This window comes from Coloeus monedula (genome assembly GCF_965178545.1).
Source record: "Coloeus monedula genome assembly, chromosome: 23".
In the NCBI taxonomy this organism is placed as follows: domain Eukaryota; kingdom Metazoa; phylum Chordata; class Aves; order Passeriformes; family Corvidae; genus Coloeus; species Coloeus monedula.
In genome coordinates, this window is record NC_138803.1 from 6,147,189 (window position 1) to 6,173,524 (window position 26,336).

General features: G+C 53.8%; 1 protein-coding gene across 2 annotated transcripts; it reads right to left on the minus strand.

The window, feature by feature from the left end:
* Nucleotides 1-12,624: 12,624 nt before the first annotated feature.
* On the minus strand, nt 12,625-26,063 carry CD34 (CD34 molecule). 2 transcript variants are annotated; one of them, XM_082296298.1, is made up of 9 exons: nt 25,978-26,063; nt 25,284-25,520; nt 19,628-19,789; nt 19,148-19,437; nt 18,956-19,045; nt 16,612-16,759; nt 16,249-16,295; nt 15,225-15,389; nt 12,625-13,917 (listed from the first exon to the last, which is right to left on the minus strand). In XM_082296298.1, exons 2-9 carry the CDS (start codon nt 25,333-25,335, stop codon nt 13,717-13,719), a joined length of 1,155 nt encoding a protein of 384 aa, XP_082152424.1. In that variant the 5' UTR covers nt 25,336-25,520; nt 25,978-26,063; the 3' UTR covers nt 12,625-13,716. The 2 variants fall into 2 exon arrangements, with proteins under 2 accessions (XP_082152424.1, XP_082152423.1); XM_082296297.1 differs by having other exon boundaries at nt 25,284-25,624; nt 25,978-26,053.
* Between the last annotated feature and the right edge of the window lie 273 nt (nt 26,064-26,336).

Below are 26,336 nucleotides of genomic sequence, written 5' to 3' on the forward strand. Positions count from 1 at the left end.
TGCTTGTACAGCGCTGAGCCACTGTGGCCTCTGGGTCTCAGCTGAGCCTTCTAGAGGCTTCTAAAAATAAGGAGTTCTAAGCTGTTATCTTTTAAAATACTTGGAAAAAAGAGGGGGCAAGGAGAGGATCCTTTCACAGCTGTTTTGGCCTCAAACTGCCAAGATTTTTTTTTTTTTTAATGTGTTTTCTTGATCAGTTCTCTCCATAGCCTTTCATAAAACAAGGGCCCACAAATTTAGGATAGCTATTTTGTACTTCCATAGCAAAAATAATTTGAAAACCACCAGTAATTTCTAAAACCCAAGCTACCATTAATAAAATAAAAATTAATCTTGAAACAGTATTTTTATGCACGAGTTGATTACTCTTCTCAGCCTGGAATTATTTTGCAAACAAAGCTCAATTAGAGAATGAACGTTTCCATTTTTTTCCTAAGAAAAAATGGATATTGTTATTTTTCAAGATATTTTGGATTTTTTCTTTCTTAGCCAATTCTCATTAATCTCATTAGTCCCATCACAGATTTTTTTTTTCCCTTACCAGAATGGGAGAACTTTGTTTTGAGTGATTCCTTTGTATAATTCGTAAAGTAGAAACCAAAACATTAAACATTACAAACCAAAACAGATGAAAATACTTTCAGCTTTGCTCATGTTCCTGCCAATTATTTTTCTCTTTAAAAAACCCCACATAAACCAGCTCCTTCTCAGCCTGTTTTACTCCTTGAAAGGGGAAGGGAAAGCTGAGGATTCTTGTTCATCCTGCAGGAAGGGCCAGCACCTGAGGAATGGCAAGGACTGGGTTTAAGCCTCTAAGCCGGCATCTAATACTAGCCCTTCCCAAAAAACCCCAAAAAATAAGAACCAATTATAAAAAAAAAAAAAAAAACAACAAAAAAAACCACCAAGAAAATAAGAATAAATTATCATGGAATGGTCTGGGTTGGGACTTTAAAGCTCTTCTCATTCCATGGGCAGGGACATCTTCCACTGGACCAGGCTGCAACCTTAAAATTTGGGATGCCCAAATGTGGGGTGCCCAAATACCACCCAGAAGTGACCAAAGGCCCCAGGGCTGGGACTGGCTCCTTCTGCCAGGGTCTCACAGGAGGCTGCTCTGCCCCAGCCCGATGCCATCCCTGGGGCTGCTGCCCACAGCCACTCCTGCCTGGGAAGTTTGGGGAAGTTTTCAGCTGTACTTTGGGGGCTCAGGGGGTTCTGGTGGCCGCCAGCCCGGCTCAGGCTGGCTCAGGTGTCCCCAAACGCCACGAGATGCTCTGCTCCGTGTGCCACTGGCCCGAGGTAACCCATAGCCCAGTTTTCCACCTGTAACCATGGCAACCTGAGCTATCTCGCAGAGGTGCCTGGCACCCCCCGGTAGTAACACCCTGCTCCGTCCCCGGGATCCTCCGCGAGCACGTCCCAGCACAGCGAGGCGGCGTTTGCAGCGTCCCTGTTCCCAGCGCCGGGGTGGCAGAGGCCGAGAGGGAGGTGGGGGAGGAAGCTGGGGATGAACGGGAATTCTGGAGCAGCCCAGGGCTCCCCGCAGCACCGTCGGCTCCTTGGCAACGGGGTGTGCCAGGAAGATGGGCACAGCACAGCTCCGGGGGACAGCAGCGTCCCCAGGGACCTGGCTGGGCTGGTTCTGCCACGGGGCAGGGGACAAGAGCACGTCTGGAGGATGTTTGCTGCATCTATGGCAGCGTGAAAGGTCCAGGATATTCATCAGAGAGTCTGTGAAACGGGAAATGCTCAGGAATGCGTCTCCTGGCATCTCGGCTGCCCCAGTCATCCCAGGTGGGGGAGAGGAGCTCGGGGGGATGGAGGGAGGCAGACGGGGTGTGGCAGGAGGAAACAAGGCCATCGGATGTGCCAGCAGTGAGCCAAGAATGCCCGAGCCCTGCATCCCAGCCTTTCTCAGGAGCTCTGGCATTCCCAGGAGTTTGCTTTCCAGCCTCTCTCCTTAGAATTCCCTGGTGAGATGTAACAGATGCTTTTTGGAAGGTTGTGCTGGACACCTGCAGGTCCTCTGCTGGAGATGGAGCACTCCTTCCCCTCCCTGCTGCAGGAGGGTCCAGGGGAGTGTTTGGCTCTGCACGGCCTTGACACCAAACCCAGCAGCCCCAGGGATGGAATCTGGGGTATCTAAAGCCATCCCTGCCCCGGAACAGGGAGGTTACAATGAGGCTGTCCAAGAGGAGAGCTGCCGCAGGAGGAGCATTCACCAATGAGAACTGAAGTGCCCAAATCTACATAAATAACCAGGCCGGGATTTTGGGAGGTTCTTGAGAATTCTGCAAACATTTTGAAAAATTGAGTATGCGGAGATGACAGAAAGTCATTGAGGCACATCCATGGGAAAAGGGTGAGGAGCAGAGGAAGGAGCTGCTGATGTGCAGTGGCTGGGAGAAAATGATCTGATTAAATTCAGAATTTGTAGGTTCAAAGGGATGGGTTAAAAAACCCCAAGCCCACCAAGCCTCAGCGGACACGCCGAGTGCTGGACACGGCGTTACTCAGCAGTACAGGGAGAGCTGGCTGGGAAGGGCTGCAGCTCCTGCCATGCCTGGGGGCTCCTCCCTGGGTGTTCTCTGTGGGGCAAAGGTAGGCTCCTGGCAGGATGAATTTGTGCAGCCCCAGCAGGGCAGGGCTAATTCCCGTGTTTGCATCATTGCAGTTACGTGACAAACTGTGCTGGGCACGCAGCGTGACGGGCTGTGGTCACAGAGCACCTGTGGGAGGCCAGGTAAACACAGCAGGGACGAGTTTCAGGCCGTACCCAAACAGCTCCTACCCATTTCACAGCCCAGCGTAGCCAGCGCTGAGAAATGCACCATTAAATCATATTTAAAGGGTGCAAAGTCTCCATTATTCCCTCTCCCAGTGCTTTATGGAAACGGCAGCTGGCTGGGAATGCGGTGGCAGGGCCACTGCCCTGGAGACCCAGGTAAGGAAGTATTGGGAACAAAAGGGAAATGCTACATGGCAGTTTAAAGGCAAATATTTCTTTCCCAGAATACCAGTGTAATTCCTGCAGCACAGAGAACAAAAGCTTCCTCTTGTAAATCCCTGGAAGTGTCCAAGGCCAGGCTGGAGGAGGCCTGGAGCAACCTGGGAGAGGGGAAGGTGTCCCGGCCCACGGCAGGGGGTGGAACAAGGTGAGTTTTAAGGTCCTTTCCAACCCAAACCTTTCTGTGATTCCAAATCCCTTTCACAGACATGAGACAGGGAAATCCATCCCACTGGCATTGGGAGGGAATGCTCAGAGTGGTCCAGGGATATTTCCAAGCTGGAGCTGCAGCCATTCCACGACTGGAGAGGATGGCAGGGAGGGAACCACCAAAGCCAACACAGCTCAGCAAGAAGGAAAGGCAGAAGTCGTGGGATGGAGACCACACAGGTTCGTTTGGGAAGGACCTGCTGCCTCCTAATAACCCGAAATAAACCCACCCGGCTCCCCATCTCCATGGAAACTCCTTCCTTCAAAGCACTCCTAATGCAGTTTGCTTCCTGTTCCTCTGACTTCTCTGCTGGTTTTGGAACAGCCCAGTCAAGGCTGAAGGGTTGGACCGCAGGTGAGAAACCATCACTGCCCTTGGCAGCAGGGGACAGGCAGAGCTTCTGTCCCCTCCCGGGAGATGCCTGTGGTACCTTCACTGGCCTGTGCAGAAGGGTTACTGAGTGCAAAAAAACCCTTTGGTGTTCCTTGTCCTCCCTGGCCATGGCAGGGCAGAGCTCAGAGGAGCCACCCGTGGTGACGGCACCTTATAAACCCCTGCCCCAGCCTGACAGAGCAGTACTGAGACACAGAATTATCCCCAAACCAAATATTCACTCAAGTGGACACGAACCCAGCACAGGACACATCTCTAGTGACCGACAATGTGGGTGAGAAGCATTTTGTCAGCCGGGCACTGTGTGAGAGCAAGCGGAGGAAACCTAACCCGTTAAATATTAAAGTTCCAAAATTAAACCCGTGTTTACGTAACGACTGGGTCACTGCTGCTGTGGAACACGGGAGTTTGAACCAAAAAAGGCCCTTTCCAGCAGGCACTGATCTGCTGCTCTCTGCCACGCCTCCCCCCTCTGTCCCCACCGGCTCCTCCTGCTCGTTCACCTCTGCAGGGAGCAGGACCTGGTACCTGAGAGCAAAGAGCTGCTGTGGGGCTGAGCCCCGGCACCCAGCTCCTCATCCTGAGGCTCATTAACACCTCACAGGGCTGTGAATCCCTCCTCGGTGCCTTTCCCAAAATTGCCTTTCCCAAAACTGCCTTTCCAGCTGTCCTCTTACAGGAAACCAATCCACCTGCAGGCCTCGAGCTGGATTTGGTGGCTCTCAACCCTGCTGAGAATTGTATTTGGGGCTGTCCTGTGCAGAGCCAGGAGCAGGACCTGATGGTCCTGTGGGTCCCTTCCAACTCGGGATATTCCATGGTTCAATGGGTTCTTCTCTTTGAAATAAGGAATAAAACTGTCTGCAGCCACTGCAGAGAACAGTGAAATGCTCTTGCTGCTTCAGCCTGGCTAATTACAAATATAACAACACAGCAGACTACAAATAAGAAAATTTAAATGCAAAATATAGAAAAAGAACTTTATGGAGCTTCCCCCCTGCAGTGTCTTTAAAAAGCCTTCTAAAAAGCCTTTTACCACATTGCTAAACACACCTTTATTTATTATTTTTTAAGAAAAGAGCATAAAAGAACTTAATCCAAACTAAATATTTAAGCAAACAGCAATTAACTAACAATGATGAATGGTAAACAGTCATAGTCCCACGCTAGACCGGGACTTTAAAGCCCGTTTATCTAAGCTAAAGCTGCTCAAGGGGAACAGCAAGTTTATTGAGTAAACTTTGTCTCAGCCACCTTGCTATTAAAACAGTCCACAAACAGAAACTGCATCGTATATTCTGGGAGGGGAAAAAAAGGAGCAAGAACATAACAACGCATGGCATGGGAGTTACAATGCTGTGTGGAGCAATTATTGCTAAATAGAAAAGCGGGGAAAATACGAAGCTGTAAAGGAGCTCATTCCACCCCTATGGCCTTGGGTTAAAATAGGAAATGAGAGACCCCTTAAATTCCACCTGATGTTCCCATTTGGCCTCGGGCTGTCATTCCCACTTATCCACTGGGAAGGAGGGAGCCTGGGCAGAGTTGCCTAAGATTTTATCCTGTGGACCCTTCTATTTAAATGTAACATTATTATTATTATTATTATTATTATTATATAAGCTTTTATTTGAATGTAACAGAATTATAATATTATTAGCATTATGATAACTAGCATTATCACCATTATTATTATCATCATCATTATCGTTATTATTACTATCATTGCTAGTATTCCTATTTATTATGATTCCTATTTATTGTTGCTCCTATTGATATTAGTGTAGTAATCATCGTCATTATCAACATTATCATGATTTTAAATCATCCTCATCACTCTGGAGAGGCCTTGCCGCGTCCCACGCGAGTCCCTCCCCCGGCCGCGGCCGCACTCGCCTCGGGCCCGGGGCTGCGGCGGGGGGGTCCCGGTCCGAGCGAGGAGCAGGGGGACAAGCGGGAGGGACGGGCGGGAGTGGGGAGCGAGCAGGGGATGAGCATGGGGGGATGCAGGGGATGAGAAGGGGATGAGCGTGGCGGGATGCAGGCAGGGGATGCGCGCGGGCGGCGCGGGGCCGCGGCGGGGCTGCGGCGGGATGTGCGCGGGGATGTGCGCGGGATGTGCGCGGGGATTCAGCGGGATGTGCGCGGGATGTGCGCGGGGATGTGCGCGGGATGTGCGCGGGGATGTGCGCGGGGATTCAGCAGGATGTGCGCGGGATGTGCGCGGGGATTCAGCGGGATGTGCGCGGGATGTGCGCGGGGATGTGCGCGGGGATGTGCGCGGGATGTGCGCGGGATGTGCGCGGGGATGTGCGCGGGGATGTGCGCGGGGATTCAGCAGGATGTGCGCGGGGATGTGCGCGGGGATTCAGCGGGATGTGCGCGGGATGTGCGCGGGATGTGCGCGGGGATGTGCGCGGGATGTGCGCGGGGATTCAGCAGGATGTGCGCGGGGATGTGCGCGGGATGTGCGCGGGGATTCAGCAGGATGTGCGCGGGGATGTGCGCGGGGCGGCGGCGGGAGGTGCGCGGGGATGTGCGCGGGGCGGCGGCGGGGCTGCGGCGGGATGCGCGCGGAGCGGCGGGATGTGCGCGGGGATGCAGCGGGGATACAGCGCGATGTGCGCGGTATGTGCTCGGAGATGCAGCGCGATGTGCGCGCGATGTGCGCGGGGATGCAGCGCGATGTGCGCGGGATGAGCGCGGAGATACAGCGCGATGTGCGCGCGATGTGCGCGGAGATACAGCACGATGTGCGCGGGATGAGCGCGGAGTGCGCTCGGGCCGTGCCCGGCCCCGGCGGCCCCGATCCCCCCGCTCCGCGCCCGCGGTACTCGCCTGGCGCAGCATCCCCGGCCCGGGCCCAGTGCCGGGGGGCCGCTTCGAGCTGGGGCGGGCCGGGGGCGGTGGAGGCGGCGGGGCCCCCCGGCCCTCCGGGATCCCTCTCAGAGGAGGCGGCGGCGGCGGGGCCAAGGTCACCCCGCAGCGACTACAATTCCCAGGAGGCAGCGAGATCCCGGGGCCGGCCCGGGGGAGCGGAGGAGGAGTGAGGAGTCCGCTCCAGACCCACCCCGAGCTGCCTTCCCCCGGCATTTTCCTCTTCTTCCCCATCGGAGCTGGGATGTCCCATCCCAGGGGATGACAGCGAAGTCTTTGAAAAGCCGGCACAAACACACGAATCTATTTCGGGATTTTCCTCAATTAAAAAAAAAAAAAAAAGCAGCATGAGGAGAAATAAATGCCTGACTGTCGGGCTTGAAGTGCTGCGTGTTCCTTGCAGGGCTGCAGCCCCTGCGTGTGCCACTGCAGATCTCCAGGACCACCTTCCAGGACCTCTACAGTCATTAGTGGGTATTATCCTCACTCCCTCTTAGGAAGCGGTGGGATAATCATTCCCCATTTAACGGCTGGGAAACCTGGCACAGCACACATTAAGTGATTTGCTGACAGGCACACAAGAAAATTGCGCTAGTCAAGCGTTCTCCCAATTATGCCATCCTTGGAACGGCATAATTTCCCTGCGTGATTCCAAACACGGCTCAGACTCCCTGGGCAGGGCTTCATCTCTGCAAAGTGCGCAGCTAAAATCAGCCGGCACCCACGGCAGCACCCGTCTGTGTCCCCACCGCGGGGCTTCTCGGGGCACAAACCCACAGCTCCGGTCCCCCGGCCGCCCACCGCAAAGGTGGGCAGGACGTGCAGGTATAGACCGGGGGGACGCGAGAGCTCTGGGGAGGCGGACGGATGCTCAGCTGCTCGGGGGTGCTGCACAAAGCCCCGCTCCAGCCTTCCCCAAGTGCTGCTTCACCTCCGCGCCCTGCGCAGCGCCGCCAGAATTCCGCAGCCCAGTGGAAATTCCCCAGCGGTGCCAGCGCTGGGGCCTCCAGGGACCGGCAAAACCTCCCTGGACCCAGCCGGGAGGTGGAGCGCTGCCATGGTGAGCAGCATTCCGGCCGCCGGGAGGGATCCTGTGCACCAGGGGATCTGGGGGAGCGGCGAATCTGGGGGAGCGGGGCTGGGGCTGCACCTGCCCCGCGTGGTTTTCCAGGCTCCCCTGCCCTCATTCCGATGGGCCCTGCCTGCCCAGCCTCCTAATCTGCACTAAGTGGGACTGCCGATGAACGCTGTGATAAATTTAGAAAGAAATCTTTGTGTGGGTCAGAGGAAAAACACGGCGGCTCGGGGAATCCGAGCTGCGGCGGCGCGCTCTGGTTTCCCTCGGCTCAGTCCCAGCAGGATTTCTCACCGCAGGATTTCTCACCGCTGCGGCTCTCACTGCCGAGAGCAAGAGGCAGCCACAGGGTCTAGAGGTGGGCCAGACTCTGCTGGAGTTTATGAGCCAAGGATGTTTAAAATAATGATTTTTAAGTAATTTAGTGGCAAAGGAGCCGGAGGAGACTGCGCTGCCCCGGCTCCGACCGCGACCTGACATTTCAGCCAGAGCCTCTTAAAGTGCAAGTTTGCCTTCCCCAGGACTTGTTTATAAGCACGAACAGGGAAAGCAGTTGTGTCTAATTCCTCTCTCAGGCTCCTGCCTGCACTGCCTGCTCCTTCCCAATCGCTTTTGTTAATCTCTTAAATTGTTTTAAAACAACAACAACAAAATAATGGCATTAGCAGTGCAAAATCCCCCGTGAAATCACCAACCCAGCCCCACTTCCCTCTCTAGAATCTGAACGTTTCAAACTGTTTTATCATTTTCTGGTAAATTATATTGTACCAGCGCGAGGAGAGGAAGAGAATTTTCTGAATGTATTTCCTTTAATAAGCTATTAAGACCTTGTACTGCTAATTAAACTATTAATTAGACGTCTTATCATTCCTAAACACGTTAGCATGTTGCCAAAGCAGCAATAAGCCTCTGGGGCAGCAGGAGATAAGGAAAGAAGGAAGATGCAAACATGAAGATTAAAAAAATATGTAGGAAAAAAAAATTAAAAGAACCAGAAATAGCAAACAAATAACTAAGAGTCAGAAGGGTTATGTACTGCTTAATTTATAGGAATAAAAAATAAGTAACTTGAGAATGAATTTCCTACGTAGGAGCCCTTGGGGCATCTGTGTCTTACGCGGGACAAAACGGGACAGGACTTTTCAGACCTTTGTTTCTCTGCAGTCAGAGCAGTGGAACCAGGAGTGGAACCCATTTTCCCCAACACCAGAAGTTGCCGTTAGAAAATTAACAGCAAAACTACTCAAAATTGTGGTGGTTTGTTGGTTTGGGTTTTTTGGTTTGGGTTTTTTTTTTTTCCCTCCAGAAGAAAAACACAAAGAATTTTCAATAGGAAGATCTTAACCCAAGGGAATTCCTGCGTGTGACTCCACACCGACCCAAAACCAGTACCCCAGGCTCACCCATCCTTGTCTTTTTTGAAGTTAATAAAGAAAATTTCCAGCCCCACAGCACTCAGGATGTTCTTTGCATGCTGTGAAGGTGTTTCTTCCTGCCCCGTGGGTCCTTCAGGAACGAGGAGTCTGGGAACACGGGGACAGCTCTGCACCACCCCACGGTCCTGCTGACACGGCCTGGGACCTTTGGGACCTCAGTCCTGGCTCTCCCTGATCTCTGCCCATCTCGGGGTTTGCAGCACATTAAAATGTTTTTAGACCCCAATTCCTCAGCATTTGCCTTCAAAAGTTGATCTCGAGGGATGGATAATCTCATTTACGTCTGTTACTACAAATCAAAACAGCAGCAAATTAAATGGATCTGAAGGCCAAGATTAAAGGCTCCAAACACACGGGAAGTGCCTGTAATGCAAAGAGCTGAATATTTTTTTTTTTCCTGGCATGGAAAAGCCCTACACAGATGCTGTTCTTTTACCTTGAAAGCAAAGACAGAATCATGGAAGTATTAAGGCTGGAAAAGACCTCTAAGATCAAGTCTGACCATTAACCCAGCGCTGCCAGGTCCTCCACCATGGCTGGAAAACGAGGGAAAAAAAAGAAATGAGCTTGATCATCACCCTTTTCCAGCTCTGGGAAACATCTTTTTGGCAATCTGATGGTGACAGAGGTTTAGCCTGGCTCAAAGCTGGCGCTTAGAGGGACTGAGCCCAGGGCACTGCTGCATCCCTGGCTCAGATTTCAGGGATGTCCTGGCCCCACTGACGCGTCTCCATCTTCTTCTCCATCAGCCCCCTGAGGTGGGACACTGGATGTCACCAGACCCTTCCTGTGCCACCGAATTCCCTGTCTCAGACCAAAAATCCTGCGTGGCCTTGCAGGGGATGGAGCAGCAAAAATGGGAGAACTCCCACAGGAGTTTGGCAGGACCCGGCCCTGAGCAATTGGATGGGGAAGAAATTGATGTGAAATCCACGTTAGAAATGTCACTGGCTGTTCGCCTTTCCTGGATTATGGGCTCCAAGTCCCGCTGTTCAAAGCATTCTTCCGTAATTCCATCGTCCCACTGAGCCCCGGGCTGGGTTGCAGCACCGCGGGCGCTGTGCTGGGGCAGGACCCATTTTTTTGGGAGCTGCTTCTGCCTGGGCACCATTCCCCGAGTTCCAGCTGCCCTCTAGAGCCCAGTCCTGAACGTTCTGGCAGAGCACAGCCAGCAGATAGCAGCATTGGAGTACAAATGTGCCTCCTCAGAGCCCTGCAGGATCCTCGGCGTGCGCGATACCGCGGCTCTGACCTCCCTCCGCTTCACCGAACGGGAAATTAGTGACAGCAATCAGAGGCAGGAGCTGCTCTCCCCCGCCCCAGCATCGGCTGCTTGGCTGTGATGCTGCAGTGCTCACCTGGGAGGGGTGTGCTGGTTTTACTGTGAGCGGGATGGAACATCCAACCGAGGGATGTGGTTAATAAGAATTAATTAAAACTTGCTTGCTTTCGTAAGTTTGGCTTCAGCAATGCGCAGAGTAAGCCACCTTCAACTCACGGTAGAATTTTGAGGTAGTTCAGACAGGAAGGTGTTCCTTCATTTCTGGAAAAATCTTTGATGTCAGCCTGCAGAAGGATTTGGGGGCTGCTTGGGTGGGTGGCAGAGCTCCTGCTTCTGTTCCAGGCTGGGAAATGGACCTGGCATTTAATGGCAGTGTTGCACTTACATTTATATTATTTATATTTGTATTTGTACTTGTGTTGGTGTTTGTATTTGTATTTAACGCCTTGTATTCCCCACCATCCTTCCCCAGAGGATGTTTTCATCCCAATTATTTTCCTCTAGAGCGTCCCTTTCAATATGAGGCTCCCCACCAGCTGAAGATTGTGTGGGAGCAGAACTTGAGCTCATGAACCAGGGAGCAGCACTTGCATCAACCTTGAACCACATTTATGGGAAATCAGGCTGCTGTTGGAAGCTGAAATGGATTCAGACCCCCCAAAATGGCTCAAAAAGCAGCTGTGAGGCTGCAGGGGATGGTGAGAGGAGGGGGCAAGGAAGGAATGCAAGGGGGCTGATAAGGAAGGAATAATAATAAAAACCTTTTTGGCCGGGCCAGGGCTGAGCCTGGCTGTGTTTACACACAGGCAAAAAACTTCCTGAGCTGGAAGTGCAGCCTTTTCCAGCCTTTTCCGCTGGCTCAGCACCAGCCCTGCTCTGCTGCCTGCTCCCTGCATTTCCCTCAATCTGGAGGCTTTGGAGGAACCTTTTGTTTTGCCAGAGCACTCGACTGTAACTTTATTGTCCCTGCCTGGCTTTAGGACATACCCTGAGCTGTGAAAAGTGCACCTGACGTTTGATTAGATCTCCAGCCCTTGATACAGTGCTGATTAGATAAACAACTGCCCCGAGAGAAGCCGGCCCCAGCTCCCTGTCCCACCTCCCAGCTCTAATCAAGCCTCTGGAAGAGCTTTCCCTGGGAAAATGATTTCGTTTTCCTGCATCTGTTCCCCCTCTGGCCGGGCTGCCAGAGGTCAGACTGCCCCAAAACACAGCAAAACAGGAGTCAGTGGCTGGGCAGTGTCCCCTGAGCAGTTCCTGATGTGCCTGTGCCAGGCAGTCAGCACTGGGAAGGGTCAGACATCGCAGGGAGGAGAGGGAATCAGGAAAGATCCCCATTCCCAAAGCTCCTGCCTTCAGGGCAGCTCGAGCATCACCACGGGAGAAGGCACTAAAGGGCTGCATTCCCTGCATTCCCACAGAATCCTTTGGGCTGGAAAATCCCCCCAGGATCATCGATTCCACCCTGTGCCCAATGCCCACTTTGTCCCCAGCCCAGAACTTGGAGTGCCACGTCCCTGGACACCGCCAGGGATGGGCACTCCAAACCTCCCTGGGCAGCCCCTGCCAAGGCCTGACTGCCCTTTCCATAGAGAAATTCCTGCTGCTGTCCACCCTGAGCCTCCCCTGGTGCAGCTTCCCTGCTGTCAGATCAGCCCCAGCCCTGCACAACGCTCTGGAGTCTCACTTACTTTTCCAGGATTTAACTGGGTGTCTCAAACATCAAAAAACCAAATCAAACAAACGAGGTGTAATAGTCTGCTGCATGCCACTCGTGTTTGTCAGGAGAGGGGGAATGTGCTCAGAGCAAACCAGAGCCTTTAGTCATGGGATTTCTGCTGGGAAAGAACCTCTCTGTGAGGCGTTGTCCTCCCATCCTGCTGGCAGCAGCCAGAGCCACACATCCCGGAGGGATAAACACGCTGCTTTTCCAAGGACACAACGCAGAAGCCGGTTTTTAGCACTTCATTATTTTTCTTTTTCAACGGGGATTATTTACAATGAGATGTGGGAGAAGCAAGTCACACCAAAGCAAACAGCCTGGAATATTTTAATTGTGTTTAAGCGACTCTTGCCCCCACAAAAAACCAACCCCAGGTGGTGACGGACGTTGCTGTCATTGCTTTGAACGCTGTACCAGAAAAAACCCCTCCCCTCAGGTGTTCAGCACTGAGGAAAGGTTGGGATGAATTCACTCGTGAGAGGGTGGATCAGCTTCAAGGGCCATTTTTGGGCTTATTTTGGGTGTGGAGGTGGCTGTTGGTGTTCGTGTTGAACTACCACCCCTCCTGGTCTGGCACCAGCAGCACGGGGCTGGCATAATCAGGGCTTTGGCTCCCTAAAAATGTGCTTGGGATGGGGAACAAACCTGCCCTGGGTCCCTGGCTCCCACCGAGCTGCTGGGAGCTTGATGTGGCTGCAGCAGTGCTTCCCTTGGGAGCAGGATCAGCACAGAGAGAGGTCAGACCTGCTCCTGCTCCTGCTCCTGCTCCTGGGATTTGGTGCTTCCCAACGTGAAAATCCTGCTCCTTGTTCGTGTACTTGCTGCTGCTGCAGGGAGAGGAACACCCACTGCAGAGCTGGGATTTGATCTCCCACTCATCCTTCTGGGAGCCCTTTGGCACCTCTCATTCCCAAATTCCTGTCCCAGGTGCCAGCTCCCACAGAGCCCCATAGCCCTATCCAGAGTTCTCCATCTCACTCAAGGGATGAATTGCTGGCTTTGCCTCGTCACAAACCCCCAGCCCCTGTCAGGAGGAGGCCGGGGAAGGTTTTTTCCTCTAAAACAGCTACAGGACACAGTTCTGGTAGGATTCACAAAGAAACAAGGTTGAGGCCTATTGACATTCCAGTCTTCAATTCCATGTGGAAAGTTTTACAGAGCTTCAGCAAATTCTGCTGGAGTAGGAAATAGGACAGGAGCCTAAAGCACAGGAAGGGGATTAAATGCCTGATGGCCTTAGAAGAGGGAGAAATCCTGCACTTAAACATAAAGATGAGATTATAAACAACTCTGTTAACCCAAACTATCTGAAACCTGAGAGGCTTTTGTCACTGCAATCCCAACTTAACTACTTTAGTCAGCCTAACATATTGCTACCAGAAATTCGGGCTGCTTGGAGTCAGACTCTGCCTCTGCTTAAAAGCTGCGGAGGGCTAAGGGCACTTGCACTTGTCCTGATGTTCTTCTAACAACAAAAGCACAGAACAGCTGCAAAAAAGTGTCTTGTGTGGTCAGTGGGAGGAGGAGGCAGAGAAGTTGTTCTTTGGCAGCTCTGGCCCTCAATGTGCTTTAGGCTGATTTTGAAGTTCTTCACAGAGACAATAATAACAATACCGAAGGTCTGCAATTCCCTATCTGTCCACAGAAATCTCCTGCCCTGCCCTGTCCCTCCGCTGCCCTGGTGGCTCCCGTGGGGACTCTGGGCCCGGTCACATCTCGGTGTCAGCGGGGCTGTGCTGCCGGGCTGAGTGGCTGTTCTTGGAGGACGCCTGGCCTGTCCCATTCTCCTGGGTGCCCCCGTTGAGGTTTGGGAGGTTTGGCTTCTCCTGCAGCTCCGCTGGCTCCTGGGAGGGTGACATCAGCATCGTGTTCCCCTGGCTGCCGTTCTCCGTGTAATAGGGGTCTTCAGCCTGGGCAGGGACACAAGGGACACAGTGAGGGGAGGGAAAGGGTGGCTGGTTTGGGGGCAGGGGCTGCCCACAGTCCCCAGGCAGGAGGGTCAAACAGCCACAGCTCAGAAGAAGGGGAGCAGAGGGCCTGAACCCATGTGGAGGAAGAAAACCACCCAGGAGCTGCAGCTTTTCCTCCTGCACCTGAAAGAGAAGCTGTCGGGGCTTGGTGTTTTCTCCTAACCAGGTTTTGGAGCTGACCTGGCGCTGCGACAGAACCTCTGCTGGCCACTTTGGCCAAGCAAGAAGCACCATTGAATGGAAATGATGGAAATTGTCTCTTTTTCTTCCCTTCCCCTTCCTCTGAGGTGCAGAGCTTGCTGCCAGGTGCAGCAGGGGTGCCGAACTTCACCTCTGCAGGGCTGGGTGATGCTACTGCCGTGAAGAGCAGCTGCCTCTGGAGGGTCCAGGGCCACCCAGAGCTGCCTCCATCCTCTCACAAGAACTCCCCAGATGTTATGCAGCCTTGGAATGGGCACTGGTGATCTGGGGTGGCAATTCCCAGCTGGAATTTCCTCAGCACTCTCCTGGCTGGCGTTCACTCAGCCCCTTTTCCATGGGAGGGCTGGACACGTCTCACCTGGAATCAGGACTGGCACTGCCAGGGGTTCCCATCAGGGACAGGAGGCAGTGTCCCTGCCTCTGACACAGGCATTTCCCAGCTATGTGTTCTGGGAGCTCCTTTCTGATCAGGAAATACCCTGATGGCCTCCCAGGACACAAAAGTCACTGGTGGGGAGGAGCCCTCAGGGTCAGCCTGCCCGGAGAGAGAATGGGGGAGAATGGAAATAGGAAATTTCTGCCTCTTTCTTTCTGGATATGTTTTATTACCATGGCAGATGGGGAGGAACAGCCTTTATTACAGCACAGGTACAGACACGGGACTCAAACAAGGAGTGGAAATTAAAGGGCATCACTTTTAATGACAGATTCTTAGGGTTTCAGTGGCTCTGCAGGGTGACTCTTGCTGGATGAGTTCTTACTGCTGAGCAGAAATAAGTGTTAGACCTTAAGTACGTGCGAGAAAGGGGCGGTGCTGCTGCAGGAGCTGGTTTTGGAAGGCAGGAGAGGTTTCCCCTCGCCCTGTGCAGTGCCCCTGCCCCTTGCCTCACCCAGGCTGTCCCAGACCCGGCCCCAACGCGGGGCTGGGCCGTCCCATGAGCTGGGGACACACACGGGGGTGGCTGCAGAGCCCCTTGTGTCCCCCCAGACCCCTCTGTGCTCCAGGCTCCTCTCTACCTGCAGCTCTGCCACCTGTAAGCACTGACCAGCCTCTCTCCCGCGGGGCTCCAGCTGCGCCGCCTCATCAGGAAATATCCAGCCAGGCCCAGGAACGCCAGCAGCAGCCCAGATGTGACCAGGGCAATCAGGGTCTTCTGAGAAGAGTCCCGGCGGCCCCTCGCGCTCTCCTTTTTAAGGGATTCTATTCCAAACTGGGGGGAAAAAAAAAAAAAAACAAACACCAAAGAGAGCCGGGAGTGAGACAAACAGGAAACATTTGCATCTGCTGCACAGGCTTCAAACAATGCTGCTCCTCACCTCCTTGGGAAAGCGCATGAAAACAAAGCTGGGCTTTGCTGCCCCAGCCCTGCCCCAGCCCTGGCAGCCCTCACGTCCTCACAGCCTCATTCCCAGCCTGGAGTCTCCTGTGGCACAGGGAACTTTTGTCCTCTGGAGCACACCCCGGGGTGTAGAGTGCCCGTGTGCACGGCTGAGCTCTCTCTGTGTGCTGCAGCTCTGAATTTACACCCTGAGAGACACCCGGGCTCAGCCCCACGAGCCAGCAGCAGCCTCAGCGGAGCGCTGGGAGGAGGAATTCATTTATGTCAGCCTGGTCCTTGGAAGGAGCCAAGTGCCAGTTGCATCCTGAGAGTTGTTGTTGAGGTCTAAACCTTTGCTAAGAAAATGCTGCAGCGTTTCACAGAACCAGTCCAAGCATTTCTGCCCCCATGGGTTGTGTTGGTTCTCTTGTGCTGCATCACAGCCTCACAGGTGGTTGGCTCCTACCGCAGAACCCCAGGCTGGTTTGGGTTGGAAGGGACCTTAAAGCTCATCCAGTGCCACCCCCTGCCATGGGCAGGGACACCTCCCACTGTCCCAGGCTGCTCCAAGCCCCAATGTCCAGCCTGGCCTTGGACACTGCCAGGGATCTCTGAGCTGCTCAGGCACCTCCAAACTGGAGGCAGGCCCAAGTGTCAGCATCTCCTCCAGCCTCAACTGATGTAAAACTCTCATGTCTCCAGCCACTTGGGCCAGGCATGTTTTGCAGCTGAATTTGCTTAAGGGATTTACCTTTTCCCAGTGAGACTTCTGGAGCATGTTCAGCAGTTTGTCAGGATCTGCAAGGTTGGAAACGGGAGAGCACATGACACACATGACACACATTAGGTACGTACATTCCATGCATCAATGACACACTCTGCAGCTCATGGCACACCAAAGAGCCCGGCTGTGCACCGAGGAGCCAAGGCTGCTCCTGGAGGCAGTTCCATGGCTCCAGGGATGCAGCAGGACCCCAGAAGAAAGAGCAGAATTGCAGAGAGGTTTCTCCTCCCAGGATCTGTCTCACAGCCCTTCCCACAAGGAATCCCTGTCCCATTGCCCACACCAGGGTCATTATCCATGGATCACAGCCAAGGAATCGCTTCCACTGACCTTTCTCTCCTCTGAGGATGAGGAGCAAACAGTCCCTGTCCAGGCTGGATGGAATGAGTTTGATCTCGCAGGAGGAGTCCACGGTGTAGGTTCTATTTTCACATAGTGCTTGCCATAAATCCGATCCCTTCCTCTCTAAAAAGTGCTCCTGCAAAATTTTCAGAAAGGACAGACATTAAACAACCAAACCGAGCAATTCTCTGCCTCAGCCACGCTGGTGGAGGTGCTGTGCTGTCCCATGTGAGTTTTGGTGTCTCCTCTGTGTCCTGCAAAGCTGAGCTGGGTGTCAGACCCTCCCCTCCCGCTCCAGCACTGCCCAGAGCCCCAACACCTTGGAGGTGGAGGTGCTCATTTCTCGTGTCTCAACGAGAATAAATTAAATGGAGATATTATTAGCAACTCTTGAAAATGGCATTTAAACGAAGCTAAATTTAGGATCTGAATCTCATGGCAAGTCTCCCCAGTTTTTGGGCTGGAACAACTGAAGAGCGCTATTGTTTCAGAGTCGCAGGCAGGGGCTGGGAAAGGAGGCAAATAACAAAGAAGCATTGAGCCTTCCTGTTTAGGAAATGTCTTCAATGTTTTTGCTAGGTTGCTGATCAAAGGCTAGGTAAAAAACCACAAATTTCTCACATTTTAGAGCTGAACTGACTCTGGGGTGGAAGAGGAAGAGGAGTGAGGAGCTGCAGGCTTTGCAGGCCTCAGACAGGAAAGGCTTTCTCCTCGGGGCTATTTTCAGCCACAGCCAGGCTTGCAGACAGAGCCCAGTGCTGCTAAAACCTTATCAGCCTCCCCGACACCCTCCCAGCTGGGACAGTGGCCGTGCCCACCCCGAGAGACAGAGGCAGCTTCCCTGAGCCCTGTGCTGCCCCTGCCCGGGGCTGAATCCCACCACTGGGGCTGCACAAGAGGAGAACCCCACGGTCCTGTGCCCTCCTCCCTCTGCCCCGGAGCTGCCCCAGGACCTTGCTCGGGTCCCTCCATCCCCCGAAAATGCGCTCGAAAATGCAGAAACTCATCCACGGGAGAACAACAAACAAATCATTTTCAGCTGTTTCTATAGAGCTTGGCTCGGGGGGAGGAAGGCCAAGATGGAACAAGAGACCCAAGTGTGTATTTTCCTTTCTGTGCTGTGGAAAGAACTCATCGGAGTGTCAGAGTTTCCCTTCGCAATTAGCGGCGCCGGGTGCCAGCTGATTGCTCATTTGCCTCGGGAAAGGCCAGCAGGAGAGAAGGACACACGGTCCCTCCTGGCTGCTCCACTCTAGGACTGCTCTTATCTGGTTCCCAGCTCCAGCCCGAGCCGCCTGCTCCCACCCCGGGGTTACTGAGGGCAGGGCTCTGCTGCGGGGTGGGAGCTCCCAGAAAAAACACGGTGGGAATTGGGGGTGTTTGGGTTGTTTCACGTGGAGGGAGGGTTCGGGGTATGTGAGCTATGACTCTGTACGATGCTCTGGGTGTGCTGTATGCGCGGGATGCACAAACCCTGTGCCCAGAAGGGATCGGAGCCCACTAGATGGCATCTGAGATCGGAATCACGGGCTCCCGCAGGAGTTTCCCTGTGGATTCCTGCTCGAGCGCAGTCGCTGTAAACAGGAACGAGCCTAAATGCCATTTAACCACTCATCTGCAGAGGAAAGCCAAGTGAGACTCACTCACCCTAAGCGGCAGCAGTGTGGCTCGGTGCCAAAACCAAAGGGATATATTTTATATGTATTTCACACCCAGGGCGTTGCTGTCTCGCAAGACCCAGCACCATCCACCCTCCGTGCCTCCAGTGGGAAAGGTTTCTTCCTCACACCCACAGCAGACCCCCCTCTGCTGTTACAAATGCCTCATTTTTGGTGCACAAGGCCAAGGACGGTCACAGAGAGCCTGGGATTCCCTCAGGAGTTGATGGGGACACTGAGCAGCTCCTTGCAGTGCCCTGTTTTCTTTCCTAAGGCACTTGGCAAGACAAAAAAAGGCACTTTTGTTCCCAACAGGGAAGAGGAAGAAGAAGAACAAAGGCAGCTTCCTGTCAGACACGATGGGAGATGCTTTAGAAGCTGGGCTGACCCCAGAGCTCAATCACTAAAAAAAGGGAGGATTTATGCAACGGGGAGGTTGTATTTCCCCTGGAACTGCTGTGATCCCTTTGGGATGCACCCCTTTGGGATCCTCCTGGGACCGTCCCCTCCTGCCCCAGCCTGGCACAGCTCGGCTGCTCTGCCCAGGGGTAACCGATGGGCGCTGCCCACCCCGAACAGCCCCCCCAGGAGTGCGGGGTGCCCCCACCGCTGCAGGACCCTCGCAGCCCCGTCCCGCTGCGCGTTCCCCGCCTGGAGACACGCGGGCCACTCACGCAGCTGCTGGACTGGTTGAGCTGCAGGCAGATGGCTCCAGTGTCACCCTCGTCCCTGGCACTGTGGCAGGTGATGGCAGGGGAGGGAGGCTGGAAAGGAGAATAGCGGTGCTATCAGTGCCCTGCTGGGGGTTGGGGGACAATCCAACCTCCCCGTGGTCCCCCAGCCCACAGCACCCAGTCCATCCTCACCTTGGGGCTGTCCCTGGCTGCGTGCAGGGCTGTGGTGGCAGCTGGCACAGGAGGATGCTCCGAGGTGGCCGCAGAGCTCGTCCCGGCCGCCACGGAGCCCGAGGTTTCTGCCTGGTCCCTGGGCTGTGTCAGGGAGCTCTGGGTTGTGGGGACCCCCGAGCTCCCATGTGCCTCCAGGGAGGTGCCCGGCGGGGATGTGGGGGCTGGGTTGGGCTGGGGGCTCGTCTTCAGCTGCCCACTGACCCCTGATGATGTGAGGCTGGTGGCCACGGACCCGACTGTGGCTTGAGCTTGGTAGAAATGCAAAGAGAAGTACACAGGAGAAAGCTTAAACCCTCTGAGCTCGGTGGCATCGCGGTGGCTGAGGTACAGCACTGATTTGCCACAGCCAGCAGCAGCACAGGGCCTGTGCACTTAATAAATCTAATTATTAACACAAACGCTACTGGGAATCATGGGGGGAACAAGGGAAGTGGTTACCAGATGTAGGTTTGGCACTGCTGGCATCTCTGGTGGCTGTGGTGGCATTGGTGGCTCCGCTGGCTGTCCCACCGCTGGTGTCCCTCGTCCTCACGCCCGTGGCTGTCGGTGTGGGGGTGGCTGTCGGTGTGGGGGTGGCTGTTGTGCTCCCAGCAGCACAGCCTGAGGGAAGAGGAAGCTCTTAGGGGCTGCTGAACCCGCAGCCCAGCCCTGAGCCTCTGTGGGAAAGCAGGAAAGGTTTAGCTGCTCTTACAAATTGGCTTTTTCTTGCCTCGAACTGGCAGGAGAGAGGCTCAGGGATGAAACTTTTCATCTGGGTGAGCACCAGACTCTGGTGCAGCCCTTGCAGGGGCTCCAGGGCTCTCAGGAGGAGAAGGACAGGCTCGTTCCCACCCTAACCCACCCCATCCTCAAGCTCACTGGTGGATGCACAAAGCTGCACAAAGCTGGATTTCATAGTAGTTTGGGTTTATAATCCTGGGAGGAAAGAATCAAGCCTTGGAAGAAATCAGTTGTGTGCCTCAGGATAGATAAGTTGGATTTACAGTTGCAGGCACAATCTCAAAGTAAATAGAAACATTCCCACTGGCTTGGGATCAGCCCTGACTCATGAGCGAAAACATCTTTGGAGGTAAAGCAGAATGTTTGGAGAGTGGTTTGCTGTTCTAACCTAAAGTTTATATATTGCTTCCTGCTGTGTTACAGAGATGACACTTGCAGCTTGTCCTTCTGAAATGAGCTATGTGAGTCAGTGAAAATGCATTTCTCCCCATTCCTTAACCTCCTCTCTCCCTAAGATCTATTCCCACTTTTAACAAACAGCGTCAGCCTCTACCCCAGGGCTCTTGGTGTTTAAGATTCTTATCCAGGCACTAAAGAGAAAATCATACAGAATGTGTTGTTTCATTTGTAGTTCTGCCCAGGGGAGCCCCAGCTCCAAGAAAAGTTACTTCATCCTCCAAAACCACCCTGAGAGATGGAGCAGCTCTGGCAGGTCCCGAGCAGCCGCCGGCGCCAGCTCTGGGCGGGACCTGCTGCCAGGGAAACGGCACCGGGCACTGTGGGACTGGGCACTGGGATGGGCCTGGCAGGAGCTGTTCTGCGTCATGGGTCAGGTCCACAGAGCCTGAAGGGTTTGTGAAGAGCAAAGCCTGAGGTAACTGGGGTTTGTTTTGGCCGTGGGTGACAGGGGCAGAGCTGCTCCGATGGTCCTGCTGTGGGAGGCTGGGCCAGAGGGGAAATGTGGGCTCCAGACTGGACCTGTGGGGCTGCCCACACTGGGGCTGCCCATCCCATCCATCCCATCCATCCCACCCCATCCCATCCAACCCATCCCATCCCATCCCATCCCATCCCATCCCATCCCATCCCATCCCATCCCATCCCATCCCATCCCATCCCATCCCATCCCATCCCATCCCATCCCATCCCATCCCATCCCATCCCATCCCATCCCATCCCATCCCATCCCATCCCATCCCATCCCATCCCATCCCATCCCATCCATCCCATCCCATCCCATCCCATCCCATCCCATCCCATCCCATCCCATCCCATCCATCCCATCCATCCCATCCCATCCCATCCCATCCATCTCACCCCATCCCATCCCATCCCATCCCAACCCATCCCATCCCATCCATCCCATCCCATCCCATCCCATCCATCCCATCCCATCCCATCCCATCCCATCCCATCCCATCCCATCCATCTCACCCCATCCCATCCCATCCCATCCCATCCCATCCCATCCCATCCCATCCCATCCCATCCATCTCACCCCATCCCATCCCATCCCATCCCATCCCATCCCATCCCATCCCAACCCATCCCATCCCATCCCATCCCATCCCATCCCATCCCACCCCATCCCACCCCATCCTGGGCTGCAGCTGCTCTGGGGGGGCCCTGCTGAGGGCTTGGTGCAGGTGTCTGGAGCTGGAATTCAGGCTCTGGCACAGCTTTTATTTCAGGGAGAGAAGTTCCTTCTTCTCCAAGACAATTCAGTTCCAACTGATTAAATCACCACGTTTTCCTGACGACTTTTAACAAATCAAAAGCAGGAGGCAGGACTGCGTGCCCAGAATAACGAGCAGCACAGAGCTAAAGCCAGGCTTTACGCACAGCTCCGTGTTTTCGTGGCCATGAGCAGGAAACTTCACATCGGCAGAACAATGCAGCGCCTGGGCTTGACCTCCCCGAGTGCCACAGCCACCCAAGCACCTCTGAACTCTTCCAGATGTTTGTAAAGCACCAGGGGTATTTCTAATCAAAGCCTTTTCAGCACTGAATATTGAAACGGAAGCCTGGCTGTTGCTTGGTGTAATTTGGGAGAGGAGCTGTCACTCTGGATTTCTTTTTCTTGCCTTTCCTGGAGCATGTGCAGGGGCTCTTCCACAGAACATGGAGGAGTTTTTGAAATCTTTGGGCTCATGAGATAAATAATGATCCAGATGTGGGCTGGATAATCCACGTGGTGCTCAGCTAAAGAGGGTTATTTATTGCACCATCCATTTTTAATGGCTTTATTAAACTTCGTCAGTTTGTTAGGATTGAGGGTTTAGAGTTTAAGCCAAGCTATTTATTAACCTGGGAGAAATCTTCACCTGGCGGTGCAAGCACGTGCAGGAGCAAAACCATGCAGAGATGGGAAAGAAAATTGCACTTCACAGCACCCGTTGTGTTCACCCACCTGGGTTTAAAAAGTAAATTATTTCTTAAAGATCTTTTAATAACGGGGCTTAGGAAGGATCTTAGATGGAATAAAGAAAAGGCAATGATATAAATGTTAAACTTGCTCCAAGGCCCATCCCTGAGCACTAAGCCAGGGCCACAAAACAGCTCTGCAGTGGCAAAGGTTCAGGAAAGAGGAGGAAAGTTTCCACCACTGGAGCCCAATCCTGTACCCACAGCAAAGAAACCGGGGGAGGTGAATCCCACTGGGAATCTCCAGGCAGGGCCTGCAGCTCCTGTGCTGATCCTGCCTCAGATCTCTTTGTCAACCTCTGGCAAACCTTGTGCTCAACCTTCTGCTCTTGTGCTCAACCTTCTGCTCTTGTGCTCAACCTTCGGCTCGTTGGGCAGCTGACACACAAACCCTGGGCCAGGGGAGCTCCTCCAGCTCTGTCTTTAACAGAGTTTCTTCCCAAGCTCCCTGAGCGCTCCAGGAGCTCCAGGGGCTACGGCAAAGGGATGCCCCGGGCTGGCACAAGGGCACTGCCGGTCCCGAGGCTGCAGAGGAGCCACGGGATGCAGGACAGGAGGGTGCAGGACCCTGGGATGTAGGAGAGGAGTTCTGGAAGCACGGGATGCAGGAGAGGAGTTGTGGAAGCGTGGGATGCCGAGCCCTGGAGCCGGAGCCAGCCCCGGCTCCCCGCAGCAGCCCCTCCAAGGGCTCCAGCCGGCATTACTCATGCCTTTCCATCTCCACAGCTCTCAGCCATGTGGCAGGAATTCAAGCGGGTGGAGCCCTCTTCCCTCTGGAAATATCTGATAAAAATCCCTTCCCTCCCCCTTTTCCTTCGCCCAGACAGGATGTGGGTGTGGGGCCGGGGGCGGGGGCTGGGGGAGCCCCCCGAGCTGCCACACCAAAGCCCAGCTGTTGCTCCAAGGCTTTCCTTGGGACTGGGGCCTCTCGTGCAGCCTGGGAGCCCGGCACCTTCCCGGGGTTGAGATTTCTCCTGGCTGGAGCAGCAGCCTCTAAAGGATGTTAAACTCGAGCAGCTGGAAGTTTTAAAGTCTCTTTTTCCTTTCCTGATATTCAGAACTTCCATAAGTGATGCAAAAGGAGTGGAGGACAGAGAGAGTGCTGGAAAATGGCAAGAAAAGAGATTTTTCTAAAGATCAAGTTTGGGGGAGATGAATGAAAAATAAACAAAAAAGAAAGATAAAAGGTGAAGTAAAAGAAATAAAGTGTTTTCATTGGGTACAGATACAGTCCGTACTCCCTTTTCCATGTTCGCTCTGAGCCAAGCACAGGACAGCTCTCCATGTGGTTTATCCATCCCAAATTTTCCAAGACAAGCTGCTCACAGCATCCTCCCAGGAGTTTGGGAGGGTCTGGGAACAGCAGCCCACTCTGCAGACCAGGGGTGGGTGTAAACCTCTTCCTTGCTCCTTGAAACTCAGGAAGGACCCCAAAGAACCAGGCAAAGGCCAGAATGAGCATTTACAGGGGATTTGCTGCCTTTGAGGTTGGGTTTCCCAGGGAATTTGCTCCTGTGGGGTTGGACGAGGCTGCTCCTGGCTCCAGATCCTGGAACCCAGACTCCATCCTCCCCACATCACATCCACAGCAGCATTTGTAGGACTCCTGCCCCTGCCCCAGTGTGGCACAAGGGGTTTTTTTCCCATAAAACACGTGGCTTTAGCTGAAGGTGTCCTGGGAGCAGGAGGAGGCCGCTGCCCCCACCCTCAGCAGCGCTGCCAGGAGCAACTTGAGCCCAAACCCACAGAATTGGGATTTCCATGGGAGTTGCACAACTGGAGCCTTTGATGGATTCTCTGGGATTCCCCACGGAGCTGAGGAACAAGCAGAGCCCCAAGGATGAGCTGCCTGAGGAAAAATCAACCTCCTCCACCTCCCAGCCAGGAATATCCTGCAGGAGTGCTGGGCAGGGGCTGTGCAAGGACACGGTGCAGCATTAACGCCCCTGCTGTCCAGCAGCTTTGTCCTTCCAAAACCCAAGCTTTTTATCACTTTTCCATCACTTTTGCTTCGTACAAGGAACTCAAGGTTTGAAACTCAGGGTTTGCCTCACACCTTTGTCACACCCTGGCTCAGTTCAGCCCAACCACACAGTCCTGAATGTCATTTCCCTTAAATAAAATTGGTTGTTTTTTCAATTCCTGTAAAATTAACACAGACTGGAGAGTCAGCCAGCATCTCAGGTGAGCCATTTACCTGGGCAGCCAGGGGAACATGAAAGGAGCTCTGTGGAAGAGGAGAACAAAACCCAGCGAATTCCTGCAATGGATCTCGTCGCTCACATTCGTGTGAGTAAGAAAAAATTACATTTGAGGAGACACCCGCAGGCTCCTGGCTCCTGTCCCAGCACACCAGGCAACACACAGAGTGCTGCTTCACTTTTTTAGTCCTTTTTTATTACCTCATGGTTGTTGGGTTTGGGACAAAAATGATAATATTTCCCTAAAATATAACCCTTTAAAAAGTAGTACCTCGAGAAAATCTCGGTGCTGTTATTCATTGCTCCATGTGATGAATATTTGAAGAGCTGCAATAGGAGATTTTAATATTTATGGAGATTCATTTGATTTTCAGCAAATGTTTAGTTCCAACCACAAAACAGGAGTGTGCCTCATTTACACCAGCACAGGCTGAGAGACAACTCGAGCTGTGGCTGCACTCTGCCTGCTGCACTCCCATCCCCTCACGTTATCCAGAATTTTGTAGGGAGTTTAGATCCTGATTCCTGTCCTTTTCAGAGCAGCTGCGAGTTTTTTCCGCAGCCCATGGCTGTGAGCGTGCTGGCCGGGATGCTGATGCTCCGTAAAATGTCACCGCAGGGTTTTTGGGTGGAACTGCAATCCCAAACTCCCGGAGAAGCATCTTCCCCCCACCGAGCTGCTGCTCCCAGGAGCTGCCCCACGCCCCGGTGCCTCGTGTGACCCGCGGGTTTGGGGCATCAATACTCACCAGCCAGCTGCACCAGGCAGGCGGCGATGCACAGGAGCTGCCCCCACTGCATGGCTGGGAAAGCTGCCGAGAGCTGCGCTCCCTGCTCCCGGGGCAGCGGGATCCGGCCGGGACAGCGCCGGGCTTCTCAGTCCCGCAGCAGCTCTGAGCTCATGCAGCTTGGTTGGAGTTCAAGCCTTTGAGTTCACTCACTTGTGGGGTGGGTTTCTCTTCAGGGGTTGTGCTTGTGGTTCAGAACTGCGAGGTGGAGTTTCTCCGCTTTGATTTCCCAGTTTTATATAGTTCGTGGCAACCTCACTATCACTTAGGTAATTTTCTCCTCCCCACTTTCCTGCCAGCAGCTTCAAAACAAACAAAAGATCAGCCCTCTCCCCAGCAAAGGATCCCAAAGGCTCGCCGCGATTAACTCTTTCCTGAGAGCTGCTGCTTTCCTGTCCGAGGGAAGGCAGGGACACAGCCTGATCCAGCTGGATGCAGGGATTGCAGCCGAGCCTGCAGCTGAGCTTCCCTCAAAGCAAAGCAAACACAGCCCGAGGAGAGCAGGGACGTGGAGAAGCCCCAGGTCCAGCCCAGCAAGCCCTGAGCGGGGTCCCAGCACCGTGGAAAACGGGGGAATGCTGAAAATGGGCTTCAGAATCAGAAATTTTCTCAGCAAATTAAGCAAGGAACTCAAGGATGCGAAATCATCACTGACCTGAAGAGAAGTAACTCCATTAGCTCCACTAAATTGACTCCAGTCAACCAGGGAGCACAGCTGAGATGGGTTAGAGAAGGTCTGGGGCAGAGAAAAACCCACAGGCAAAAGCTTTGGCGTTGAACCTGGAGCAGGAGAGGGACGGGAGAGCAATAACTTCCCCGAGCTCATTAGGACTGCTCTGTGGGAACCCTGCAGGCAGCACAGGAACTCTGACTGCAGTTTTATTACCAGGCTGGGCCTCACCAAGTGGGAAACTTGGCTCTCTGGTTCTGCAGTGATTGCCCTGCAGACACACGTGAGACCAGCTCTGGAAGGGCAGGGTGAGGGATGCTCTGTGTCCTCACATGGGGATGTCC

What these genes read in the sequence shown, in the direction of transcription:
- CD34 (XM_082296298.1), bottom strand. Translation starts at nt 25,335, where the DNA reads ATGCAGTGGGGGCAGCTCCTGTGCATCGCCGCCTGCCTGGTGCAGCTG. An exon ending in CTGCCTGGTGCAGCTGGCTG is followed by an intron (nt 19,790 to 25,283) that starts GTGAGTATTGAT and finishes CTCTTCCCTCAG; the next exon opens with GCTGTGCTGCTGGGAGCACA. An exon ending in CAGCCAGGGACAGCCCCAAG is followed by an intron (nt 19,046 to 19,147) that starts GTGAGGATGGAC and finishes TCTCCTTTCCAG; the next exon opens with CCTCCCTCCCCTGCCATCAC.